The sequence below is a fragment of the Orcinus orca genome, chromosome 10 (genome assembly GCF_937001465.1).
Source record: "Orcinus orca chromosome 10, mOrcOrc1.1, whole genome shotgun sequence".
NCBI lineage: Eukaryota > Metazoa > Chordata > Mammalia > Artiodactyla > Delphinidae > Orcinus > Orcinus orca.
Window position 1 is genome coordinate 4,251,597 of NC_064568.1, and position 12,979 is coordinate 4,264,575.

Here is a 12,979-nt window from a genome sequence, read left to right on the forward strand (position 1 = left end):
AGACAAAGGTCTTTAACCCTGTCAGCACAGTTTACTCTCCTGAGTCATGAAGAGGTTAGCAGATGGGAAAATAGGCATGAAAGAATATGGTCAGCAGAGCCACAGTGACAATGTCCATATACATGATGAGAAGGTCTTCTGAGAGTAGTTACCAGGAAGAAAGGTCTAGTGGGTTTGCATTCCTGTCCCTTTGACCTCTAGTAGCCTAGAGGTCACAGTGAACTCTTAAATCCAGCTAATTTATGCCTTTTAGATTGCTACTTGGTTGCCAGGGGTCTGCATATCCCCAGAACGTGACCGCCTTAGGTGCTTCACTAGTAGTGACTTAGACTGTTCAAAGTACTTGGTGTAGTGTAGGGGAGTTTTAAAGCTGTTTGAATGAAAGTCTGAGGTAAAATATGGAAATAAAGACCTTCCTACACCATATTTTGCCCTCCCTAGCAGGTTCTGTACATTAATACAATTTTGTTTTATATATTTGCAGAAACTCAATTAAAAAAAAAACACACTTTCTGCTTTGAAAAATCTCATCCTTACCATCCCCCCCTTTTTTTGGCATGTGATTCCTGTAACCATGGCAATTGTGCTGACCTTGCATCTCTTAGTTTCAACTTCCTTTTAATTTCCTGCATTTAATATTGGTATGTGGTTGCTATTTGACCTTTCTTTTTCTCTACTTTCAGTCATACCCAGTTACTGTGTCACTTCTTTGCTTTTGAATTTTTGTGAATGCAGTTGTCCCTTGGTATCCTTGGAGGATTGGTTCCAGGACCCCTGCAAATACAGAGATCCTCAGATGCTCAAGTCCTTTATATAAAATGGCATAGTATTTGCATATAACTATGCACATCCTCCCATATACTTTAAATCATCTTTAGAGTATTTGTAATACCTAATACTATGTAAATGCTATGAAAATAGTTATAGATGCAATGTAAATGCTATGTAAATAGTTGCTGGGCACATGGCAAATTCAGGTTCTGCTTTTTGGAACATTCTGGAACTCCCCCACCCCCAATATTTTCCGTCTGAAATTGGTTAAATCTGCAGATGTGGAACCTGTGGATATGGAGGACTGACTGTGTATGGGAAGCCTCTGTCCGGGTTGACACTGTTCAAAGAAAAGCATTTCTTTGAGTATCTTATCTTGATAGCTGGTACTGAGCAAAGCTTTAGTCTCTCTGAAGACAGATTCTGTCTGGATCATTCACTCATATGGTGCCAAAAGGTCATTTGGGCTTCAGCAGAGAATTCAACTTATAAGATTTTAATTTACATTTTCTTCTCAAAAGAGCAGAACTATCACTTCTAGTTGCCAGTGACCTTGATGAGTATGAAAGTTAACCAGAAATTCCTCTTTTCCATTAAAATCCACATATAGTTAGGTTGGGATATTCACTTCTCACTATTATTCTTTGAATTTACTCTACTGAGCTTTAGCGTACAGATAATTGTGATTTTGAATGAGAGGAATAATTTAAATTGCCTCAGCAAGACTATATATATTGAATGCTCTGTGCTCTGTTCTCTCTTATTCCCCAAGTAATGGCTGTTCTCTTAAATATTATGGTTTCCATTCCAAGATGACTCCTCTAGTATTCAGTTCTTCTTCATATTGAAACTTGTAGGGATTTTTTAAAACGTTGCTCTTTTCATTTCCTGTGTACTTGTTTCTGAGCTTTTTCTCCTATTCTAGAAGATAATCATTACCCACTATCTGGAAAACTATCTTTTAATCTTCTGATTAAAGATTGCTTAATTGTTTGGCTAGTGGCATGTTTTTCTTTGTTTTAACCCTGGAGTTTCTGCATGGATTTATAATATGAGGTTCTTTTTTTTTTTTTCTTTTCTTTTTTAACATTAGATAGGCATGAAGCCTTCGCCTCAAAGCTGCATGTGTAGTTACTGTTGAAGCAATGCCTACCTAATTTGACAGTCTTGGTGTGTTTAAAAATTTTTGAGTTTGCAAATAATCGTATTAAGTCTACTGATGGAGCCTTCGGGCAGTGAACAGTTATTTGAGGACCCTGATCCTGGAGGCAGATCCCAAGATGCAGAGGCCAGAAAGCAGACAGAATCAGAACAAAAGTTGTCTAAAATGACCCATAATGCTTTGGAGAACATTAATGTGATTGGCCAAGGCTTGAAGCATCTCTTCCAGCACCAGCGCAGGAGGTCATCAGTGTCTCCACATGATGTGCAACAAATTCAGGCAGACCCAGAACCTGAAATGGATCTAGAAAGCCAGAACGCGTGTGCTGAGATTGATGGTGTCCCCACCCACCCCACAGCTCTGAATCGTGTCCTGCAGCAGATCCGAGTGCCACCCAAGATGAAGAGAGGGACGAGCTTGCATAGTAGGCGGGGCAAGCCAGAGGCCCCAAAGGGAAGTCCCCAAATCAACAGGAAGTCTGGCCAGGAGATGGCAACTGTTATGCAGTCCGGCCGACCCAGATCTTCATCCACTACTGATGCTCCTACCAGCTCCACTGTGATGGAAATAGCTTGTGCTGCTGCTGCTGCTGCTGCTGCGTGTCTGCCAGGGGATGAGGCATCTGCAGAACGGGTAAGTCTGTTAGATTATCTGTTAACTTATTGTTCTTTGTATCTAGGACTCTGCAAACTTTGCTTTGGTGACTAAAAAGATGTATCTGGGCTTCGCTGGTGGCGCAGTGGTTGAGAGTCCGCCTGCCGATGCAGGGGACACGGGTTCGTGCCCCGGTCCGGGAAGATCCCACATGCCGCGGAGCGGCTGGGCCCGTGAGCCATGGCCACTGAGCCTGCATGTCCGGAGCCTGTGCTCCACAGCGGGAGAGGCCACAACAGTGAGAGGCCCGCGTACCACAAAAAAAAAGAAAAAAAAAGAGGTATCTATCTCATCAAGTACCTCAAAGTTGTGGCAAAAGATGGTTTCCCTTTTCATTAAATAAGTGAGATGAATAATAATCGTTATAGCTAATAATGAATGCTTATAATTATATTCCTATTTGCTTTCTAACATATTGCTATATTTTATTTATTTTGACCTTTTGCTAAAACCTTCAGTATATTTCATGTGCTCTTCATGTATTATATGAAAAGGCTCAGTTTTATGGTAGAGAAATAAAGATGCTTTGTTTGTTCTTGTTGCTTTAGTTTTGCACATGAACTGGCTTTCTTACATTAGTGAACATAATGAATAGAGTTCTGGAATCTGGGTTTGTGCTTAGCATGGAAATATACTAAATTGCTTATAATTTCATTACACACTGTACCACATTATCAGCATTCAGTATACATTTTGCTTTCTACAGTAGAACGTATGCATTCTTACCATTTACTTTTTTAAAAAATTTTTGAATTTTATTTTTTTATACAGCAGGTTCTTATTAGTCATCAATTTTATACACATCAGTGTATACATGTCAATCCCAATCACCCAATTCATCACACGACCATCCCCACCCCCACCTGCAGCTTTCCCCACTTGGTGTCCATACGTTTGTTCTCTACATCTGTGTCTCAACTTCTGCCCTGCAAACCGGTTCATCTGTACCATTTTTCTAGGTTCCACCTACATGCGTTAATATACGATCTTTGTTTTTCTCTTTTTTGACTTAGTTCACTCTGTATGACAGTCTCTAGATCCATCCACGTCTCAACAAATGACCCAATTTCATTCCTTTTATGGCTGAGTAATATTCCATTGTATATATGTACCACATCTTCTTTATCCATTCGTCTGTCTATGGGCATTTAGGTTGCTTCCATGACCTGGCTATTGTAAATAGTGCTGCAATGAACATTGGGGTACCTGTGTCTTTTAGAATTATGGTTTTCTCTGGGTATATGCCCAGTAGTGGGATTGCTGGATCATATGGTAATTCTATTTTTAGTTGTTTTTTTTTGTTTGTTTGTTTGTTTTTGCGGTACGCGGGCCTCCCACTGTTTTGGCCTCTCCCGTTGGGGAGCACAGGCTCCGGACGCGCAGGCTCAGCGGCCATGGCTCACTGGCCCAGCCACTCCGCGGCATGTGGGATCTTCCCGGACCGGGGCACGAACCCGTGTCCCCTGCACCAGCAGGTGGACTCTCAACCACTGCGCCACCAGGGAAGCGCCCTATTTTTAGATTTTTAAAGAACCTCCATACTGTTCTCCATAGTGGCTGTATCAATTTATATTCCCACCAACAGTGCAAGAGGATTCCCTTTTCTCCACATCCTCTCCAGCATTTGTTGTTTGTAGATTTTCTGATGATGCCCATTCTAACTGGTGTGAAGTGATACCTCATTGTAGTTTTGATTTGCATTTCTCTAATAATTAGTGATGTTGAACAGCTTTTCATGTGCTTCTTGGCCATCTGTATGTCTCCTTTGGAGAAATGTCTGTTTAGGTCTTTTGCCCATTTTTGGATAGGGTTGTTTGTTTTTTTAATATTGAGCTGCATGAGCTGTTTATATATTTTGGAGATTAGTCCTTTGTCTGTTGATTTGTTTGCAAATATTTTCTCCCATTCCGAGGGTTGCCTTTTCATCTTGTTTATGGTTTCCTTTGCTGTGCAAAAGCTTTGAAGTTTCATTAGGTCCCATTTGTTTATTTTTGTTTTTTATTTCCATTACTCTAGGAGGTGGATCAAAAAAGATCTTGCTGTGATTTATGTCGAAGAGTGTTCTTCCTATGTTTTCCTCTAAGAGTTTTATAGTGTCCAGTCTTACATTTAGGTCTCTAATCCATTTTGAGTTTATTTTTGTGTATGGTGTTAGGGCATGTTCTAATTTCATTCTTTTACATGTAGCTGCCCAGTTTTCCCAGCACCACTTATTGAAGAGACTGTCTTTTCTCCATTGTATATCCTTGCCTCCTTTGTCATAGATTAGTTGACCATAGGTGTGTGGGTTTATCTCTGGGCTTTCTATCTTGTTCCAATGATCTATGTTTCTGTTTTTGTGCCAGTACCATATTGTCTTGATCACTGTAGCTTTGTAGTATAGTCTGAAGTCAGAGAGTCTCATTCCTCCCACTCCATTTTTTTCCCTCAAGACTTCTTTGGCTATTCGGGGTCTTTTGTGTCTCCATACAAATTTTAAGATTTTTTGTTCTAGTTCCGTAAAAAATGCCATTGGTAATTTGATAGGGATTACGTTGAATCTGTAGATTGCTTTGGGTAGTATAGTCATTTCCATAATATTGATTCTTCCAATCCAAGAACATGGTATATCTCTCCATCTGTTGGTATCATCTTCAATTTTTCATCAGTGTCTTATAGTTGTCTGCATAGAGGTCTTTTGTCTCCCTAGGTAGGTTTATTCCTAGGTATTTTATTCTTTTTGTTGCAGTGGTAAATGGGAGTGTTTCCTTAATTTCTCTTTCAGATTTTTCATCATTAGTGTATAGGAATGCAAGAGATTTCTGTGCATTAATTTTGTATCCTGCAACTTTGCCAAATTCATTGATTAGCTCTGGTAGTTTTCAGGTGGCATTTTTCGGATTCTCTATGTATAGTATCATGTGATTTGCAAACAGTGACAGTTTTACTTCTTCTTTTCCAATTTGTATTCCTCTTATTTCTTTTTCTTCTCTGATTGCCATGGCTAGGACTTCCAAAACTAGGTTGAATAATAGTGGTGAGAGTGGACATCCTTATCTTGTTCCTGATCTTAGAGGAAATGCTTTCAGTTTTTCACCATTGAGAATGATGTTTGCTGTGGGTTTGTCGTGTATGGCCTTTATTATGTTGATGTAGGTTCCCTCTATGCTCACTTTCTGGAGAGTTTTCATCATAAATGGGTGTTGAATATTGTCAAAAGCTTTTTCTGCATCTATTGAGATGATCATATGGTTTATATTCTTCAATTTGTTATTATGGTGTATCACATTGATTGATTGTGTATATTGAAGAATCCTTGCATCCCTGGGATAAATCCCACTTGATCATGGTGTATGATCCTTTTAATGTGTTGTTGGATTCTGTTTGCTAGTATTTTGTTGAGGATATTTGCATCTATATTCATCAGTGGTATTGGTTTGTAATTTTCTTGTTTTGTAGTATCATTGTCTGGTTTCGGTATCAGGGTGATGGTGGCCTCATATAATGAGTTTGGGAGTGTTCCTTCCTCTGCAATTTTTTGGAAGAGTTTGAGAAGGATGGCTGTTAGCTGTTCTCTAAATGTTTGATAGAATTCACCTGTGAAGCCATCTGGTCCTGGACTTTTGTTTGTTGGAAGATATTTAAGCAGTTTCAATTTCATTACTTGTGATTGGTCTGTTCATGTTTTCTATTTCTTCCTGGTTCAGTCTTGGAATGTTATACCTTTCTAAGAATTTGTCCATTTCTTCCAGGTTGTCCATTTTATTGGCATAGAGTTGCTTGTAGTAGTCTCTTAGGATGCTTTGCATTTCTGCTGTGTGTTGTAACTTCTCCTTTTTCATTTCTAATTTTATTGATTTGAGTCCTCTCCCTCTTTTTCTTGATGAGTCTGACTAATGGTTTATCAATTTTGTTTATCTTCTCCAAGAACCAGCTTTTAGTTTTATTGGTCTTTGCTGTTGTTTTGTTTGTTTCTATTTCATTTATTTCTGCTCTGATCTTTAAGATTTCTTTCCTTCTGCTAACTTTGGGTTTTGTTTGTTCTTCTTTCTCTAGTTCCTTTAGGTGTAAGGTTAGATTGTTTGAGATTTTTGTTTCTTGAGATAGGCTTGTATAGCTATAAACTTCGCTCTTAGAACCGCTTTTGCTGCATCCCATAGGTTTTGGATCGTCGTGTTTTCATTGTCATTTGTCTCTAGGTATTTTTTGATTTCCTCTTTGATTTCTTCAGTGATCTCTTGGTTATTTAGTAATGTATTGTTTAGCCACTATGTGTTTGTGTTTTTTTACGTTTTTTTCCCTGTAATTCATTTCTAATCTCATAGTGTTGTGGTCAGAAAAGATGCTTGATATGATTTCAATTTTCTTAAATTTACTGAGGCTTGATTTGTGACCCAAGATGTGGTCGATCCTGGAGAATGTTCCGTGCGCACTTGAGAAGAAAGTGTAATCTGCTGTTTTTGGATGGAATGTCCTATAAATATCAATTAAATCTATCTTGTCTGTTGTGTCATTTAAAACTTGTGTTTCCTTATTAATTTTCTGTTTAGATGATCTGTCCATTGGTGTAAGTGAAGTGTTAAAGTCTCCCACCGTTATTGTGTTACTGTCGATCGGGTGTATATTTATTTATAATTGTTATATCGTCTTCTTAGATTGATCCCCTGATCATTGTGTAGTGTTCTTCCTTGTCTCTTGTAACATTCTTTATTTTAAAGTCTATTTTATCTGATATGAGTATTGCTACTCCAGCTTTCTTTTGATTTCCATTTGCATGGAATATCTTTTTCCATCCCCTCACTTTCAGTCTGTATGTGTCCCTAGGTCTGAAGTGGGTCTCTTGTAGACAGCATATAGATGGGTCTTGTTTTTGTATCCGTTCAGCAAGCCTGTGTCTTTTGGTTGGAGCATTTAATCCATTCACGTTTAAGGTAATTATTGATACGTATGTTCCTATGACCATTTTCTTAATTGTTTTGGGTTTGTTTTTGTAGGTCCTTTTCTTCTCTTGTGTTTCCCACTTAGAGGAGTTCCTTTAGCATTTGTTGTACAGCTGGTTTGGTGGTGCTGAATTCTCGTAGCTTTTGCTTGTCTGTAAAGCTTTTGATTTCTCCATCGAATCTGAATGCGATCCTTGCTGGGTAGAGTAATCTTGGTTATAGATTCTTCCCTTTCATCACTTTAAGTATATCATGCCAATCCCTTCTGGCAGTGTAGAGTTTCTGCTGAGAAATCAGCTGTTAAGCATATGGGAGTTCCCTTGTATGTTATTTGTCGTTTTTCCCTTGTTGCTTTCAGTAATTTTTTTTTTTTTTTTGCGGTGTGCGGGCCTCTCACTGTTGTGGCCTCTCCTGTTGCAGAGCACAGGCTCCGGACGCGCAGGCTCAGTGGCCATGGCTCATGGGCCTAGCCGCTCCGCGGCATGTGGGATCTTCCCAGACCGGGGCACGAACCCGTGTCCCCTGCATCGGCAGGCGGACCCTCAACCACTGCGCCACCAGGGAAGCCCGCTTTCAGTAATTTTTCATTGTCTTTAATTTTTGCCAATTTGATTACTATGTGTCTCGGCGAGTTTCTCCTTGGGTTTATCCTGTATGGGACTCGCTGTGCTTCCTGGCCTTGGGGGGCTATTTCCTTCCCATGTTAGGGAAGTTTTCGACTATAATCTCTTCAAATATTTTCTCAGGTCCTTTCTCTCTCTCTTCTCCTTCTGGGACCCCTATAATGCAAATGTTGTTGTGTTTAATGTTGTCCCAGAGGTCTCTTAGGCTGTCTTCATTTCTTTTCATTCTTTTTTCTTTATTCTGTTCCACAGCAATGAATTCCACCATTCTGTCTTCCAGGTCACTTATCCGTTCTTCTGCCTCAGTTATTCTGCTTTTGATTCCTTCTAGTATAGTTTTCATTTCAGTTATTGTATTATTCATCTCTGTTTGTTTGCTCTTTAATTCTTTTAGGTCTTTTTTAAACATTTCTTGTTATCTTCTCGATCTTTGCCTCCATTCTTTTTCCGAGGTCCTGGATCATCTTCACTATCATTATTCTGAATTCTTTTTCTGGAAGGTTGCGTATCTCCACTTCATTTATTTGTTTTCCTGGGGTTTTATCTTGTTCCTTCATTTGGTACATAGCCCTCTGCTTTTTCATCTTGTCTGTCTTTCTGTGAATGTGGTTTTTGTTCCCCAGGCTGCAGGATTATAGTTCTTCTTGCTTCTGCTGTCTGCCCTCTGGTGGATGAGGCTACCTAAGAGGCTTGTGTAAGTTTCCTGATGGGAGGGACTCTTATCATTTACTCTTAATGAACAGGTTTTTTTGGTCTGCCTGGAAGGAGAACTAAGCATAACAAATTTAATGGGAACTCCATTCATATAACTCTAACTTCATCTCTCAGTTATGCTTAGTTGAGGCACTAACCTCAAATTGTTTCAAACTAGGGTTTGAAAACTCAGATACGTGTAGCCAGGTACGTAGTGACAATGAGTGAACTCAAGTGTTAGAGGCTTGGATGGACTAAAGAAAGAGTATGTGCCCTGTCTAAAGGGACAGTGTCTTCTGAACTTTAGCTGATTGTTGTAAATTAGGACTGTGAGCCCAGTATTGCCAAGGCTTCTGAATTTTCAAGAGAAACTAGAAAGTTAAATGAATAATCTCTTGATTTTTAACATACTGTGCAAGCCAAAACAGAACACATTTGTGGGTGAGGTCTGTCCCTTAGTGTCACCAACTTGCTATCTTTTGGCTTTACTTTTCTGTATTCCTTAAGGCTTTTATGATAGTAAATCACTTTCATTCTGTGTCTCCTTCTGGCACTAGTAAGTTTATTTTACAGCATATTTAACCTAGAAATCTAAATATTGAGTCTAGGACCTTTAAACCTCTCCTATCTAAAGAAGACACTAGGGGCTTCCCTGGTGGTACAGTGGTTAAGAATCCACCTGCCAGTGCAGGGGACACAGGTTTGAGCCCTGGTCTGGGAAAATCCCACATGCTGTGGAGCAACTAAGCCGTGCGCCATAACTACTGAGCCTGTGCTTTAGAGCCTGTGAGCCACAACTACTGAGCCCGTGTGCCGCAACTACTGAAGCCCACACGCCTAGAGCCTGTGCTCTGCAACAAGAGAAGCCACCACAATGAGAAGCCCGTGAGCCACAGCGACTGAGCCCGCGCACCACAACTACTGAAGCCCACATGCGTAGAGCCATGCTCCGCAGCAAGAGAAGCCACCACAATGAGAAGCCCGCGCACCACAATGAAGAGTAGCCCCCACTCTCTGCAGCTAGAGAAAGCCCGCACGCAGCAGCGAAGACCCAACGCAGCCAAAAATAAGTAAATAAAATAAATAAAATAAATAAATAAAATAAAAAAGACACTAAAGAGAAACAAACAGATAGTGGACAGTAAATCACTTTAAGAAGTTAAATGTGTCAGAAAAGCAAATCCACCAGAATAACAGAATCATCAGAATAATGATTCACTTCATTAAAATTAAAAGTATAAATGAGGAAAAGTAGCATATATTTATGATGTAATTCAAGTAAAAAGGACATTTGTTGTCAATTATGCAATGTACTTGGCAATACAAACTAACAATGTGATTGTATAATTTGTCTTAATCTGTACCAGAGAACATTAAGAAATTTATTGGTAGTGATTTTAGGATTACAGACTTTTATGTTATAATGAAAAAGCATAAGTAAAGCATATTGTATGCATTTATATTGTTTTGAAAACTTCATAGAAACAAAGCCAAGGGAGAATCTTTTTTAATAAAATTGTTTTTTTAATGTTCTTTGTCAACTTTACTGACATATACTTCAATAAAACCCAGTAATTTTAAGTGTGCAGTTTTATTAGTTTTGAGAAATGAATAGTCATGTAACAGCAATCATGGTATAGAACATCTCCATCACCCCAGAATGATTTCTTATGCTCCTTTGCTGTAAGTCCTCTGTTCTCTAACCAACCCTTGGCCCCTGGCAACCACTGATTTGCTTTCTATCACTATTGTTTTGCCTTTTCTAGAATTTAATGTAAATGGGATCATACAGTGCATAGTCTTTTGTGTTTGGCTTCTTTCACTTGGCATAATGCTTGGGAGTTTCACCTATGTTCTTGCATCATTTTTATTGCTGAATAGTATTCCATTGTGTATCTATTTGTTTATCCATTCACCAGCTGATGGACATTTGGATCATTTCCATTTTCTGGCTATAATGAATTAAACTGCTATGAACTTTTGGATATAGGTCTTACAGACAGTCAGTAAAAGATGTTATTATCAAAAAAATTATTTAAAAAGATATGTACTTTGAATATTTTATTTTATTTTTATCTTTTAATTTAATTTTTTTTTGGCTGCACTGCATGGCTTGTGGGATCTTAGTTCCCTGACAAGGGGTCGAACCCAGGCCCCGGCAGTGAAAGCACCAAGTCCTAACCACTGGACTACCAGGGAATTCCCTTATTTTAAAAATTTTATTGAAGTATATTTGAATATTTTATTTTAACTTAAAACTAAGGTTGTCTTACATTTTATTTTCCTTTTTAAATTGAACTATAGTTGACATACAATATTATATTCGTTTCAGATGTACAGCATTGTGATTTGACATTCACATACGTTATGAATTGATCACCACAATAAGTTAAGTAACCATTTGGCACCATACAAAGTTATTACAATGTTATTAACTATATTTCCTAGGCTGTACATTACATCCTCTTCACCCATTTTGCCCGCCTCCCCACCCTTCCATCCTCTGGCAGCCACCAGTTTGTTTTCTCTATCTATGGGACTCTCTGTCTTGTTTTTTAGATTCCACATATAAGTGAACTCACATGGTATTTGTCTTTCTCTGACTTATTTCACTTAGCATAATAGCCTCTAGGTCCATCCATGTTGCTGCAAATGGCAGGGTTTCATTCTTTTTTATGGCTGAGTAATACACCATGTGTATATATCTTCTTTATCCGTTTATCTATCAGTGGACAGTTAGATTGCTTCCATATCTTGCCTATTGTAAATAATGCTGCAGTGAGCATAGGGGTGCATATATCTTTTCAAATTAGTGTTTTCATTTTCTTTGAATAAATACCTAGAAGTGGAATTGCTGGATTGTATAGTAGTTCAATTTTTAATTTTTTTGAGGAACCCTCATAGTGTTTTCCATAGTGGTTGCACCAATTTCCATTGCCACCAATAGTGCGTGAAGGTTCCCCTTTCTCTGCATCCTCGCCAACACTTGTTATTTGTTGTCTTTTTGATGATAGCCATTCTGAGAACTGTGAGGTGATATCTCATTGTAGTTTTTTTTTCTTTTTTTTTTTTTTTTTTTGCGGTACGCGGGCCTCTCACTGTTGTGGCCTTTCCCGTTGCGGAGCACAGGCTCCGGACGTGCAGGATCAGCGGCCATGGCTCACGCGCCCAGCCGCTCCGCGGCATGTGGGATCTTCCTAGACCGGGGCACGAACCCGTGTCCCCTGCATCGGCAGGCGGACTCTCAACCACTGCGCCACCAGGGAAGCCCTCATTGTGGTTTTGATTTGCATTTCCCTGATGATTAGTGATGTTGGGCATCTTTTCATGTATCTGTTGACCCATCTGTATGTCTTCCTTGGAAAAATGTCTTTTCAGGTCCTCTGCCAATTTTTTTTAATTGGATTGTTTGGTTCTTTGATATTGAGTTGCGTAAGTTCTTTATATATTTTGGCTATTAACCCCTTATTGGATATATCATTTACAAATATATTTTTCCATTCAGTAGATTGTCTTTTCGTTTTGTTGATGGTTTCCTTCACTGTGCAAAAGCTTTTGAGTTTTTGTTTATTTTTGCTTTCATTGCCCTTGCCAGAGGAGACAGATCCAAAAAAAAAATACGGCTAAGACTGATGTCAAAGAGCATAACAGTTTTTTTTTTTTTTTAAAGCCAAATTTTTTTTTTTTTTTTAAAATAAATTTACTTATTTATTTATTTTTGGCTGTGTTGGGTCTTCGCTGCTGTGCGCGGGCCTTCTCCAGTTGCGGTGAGCGGGGGCTACTCTTTGTCACGGTGCGTGGGCTTCTCACTGCGGTGGCTCCTCCCGCTGCGGAGCACGGGCTCCAGGCGCATGGGCTTCAGTAGTTGTGGCTCATGGGCTCTAGAGTGCAGGCTCAGTAGTTGTGGCGCACAGGCCCAGCTGCTCCGCAGCATATGGGATCTTCCCAGACTGGGGATCGAACCCGTGTCCCCTGCATTGGCAGGCGGATTCTCAACCACTGCGCCACTGGGGGAAGCCCCAGAGCATAACATTTTAAAAACATAAATCTACTATTGGACTTCTGTTCCGTTCTTGTACTCATTGTATGGACTGTAATTTCTAGATTTAATTTTTATAAAGTGGAGTGATATCTTAATGACACTTGTGAAGCAGTTG

At 39.3% G+C, this 12,979-nt stretch overlaps 1 protein-coding gene across 10 annotated transcripts in view; it reads left to right on the forward strand.

The window, feature by feature from the left end:
• Positions 1-12,979, forward strand: part of TMCC1 (transmembrane and coiled-coil domain family 1) — a 221,069-nt gene that overhangs the window by 58,646 nt on the left and 149,444 nt on the right. For 8 of the 10 annotated variants that reach the window (XR_007479719.1, XM_049716022.1, XM_033414093.2 and 5 more), the window contains one exon: positions 1,869-2,566. Coding sequence is in view for 8 of the 10 variants with exons in the window: in XM_049716022.1 (XP_049571979.1) it covers positions 1,991-2,566 (576 nt within the window). In the remaining 2 variants the exon portion in view is untranslated. Of the gene's footprint in view, positions 1-1,868; positions 2,868-12,979 lie in introns of those variants that run through there. The other 2 variants (XM_049716025.1, XM_033414096.2) reach the window with 2 other exon arrangements.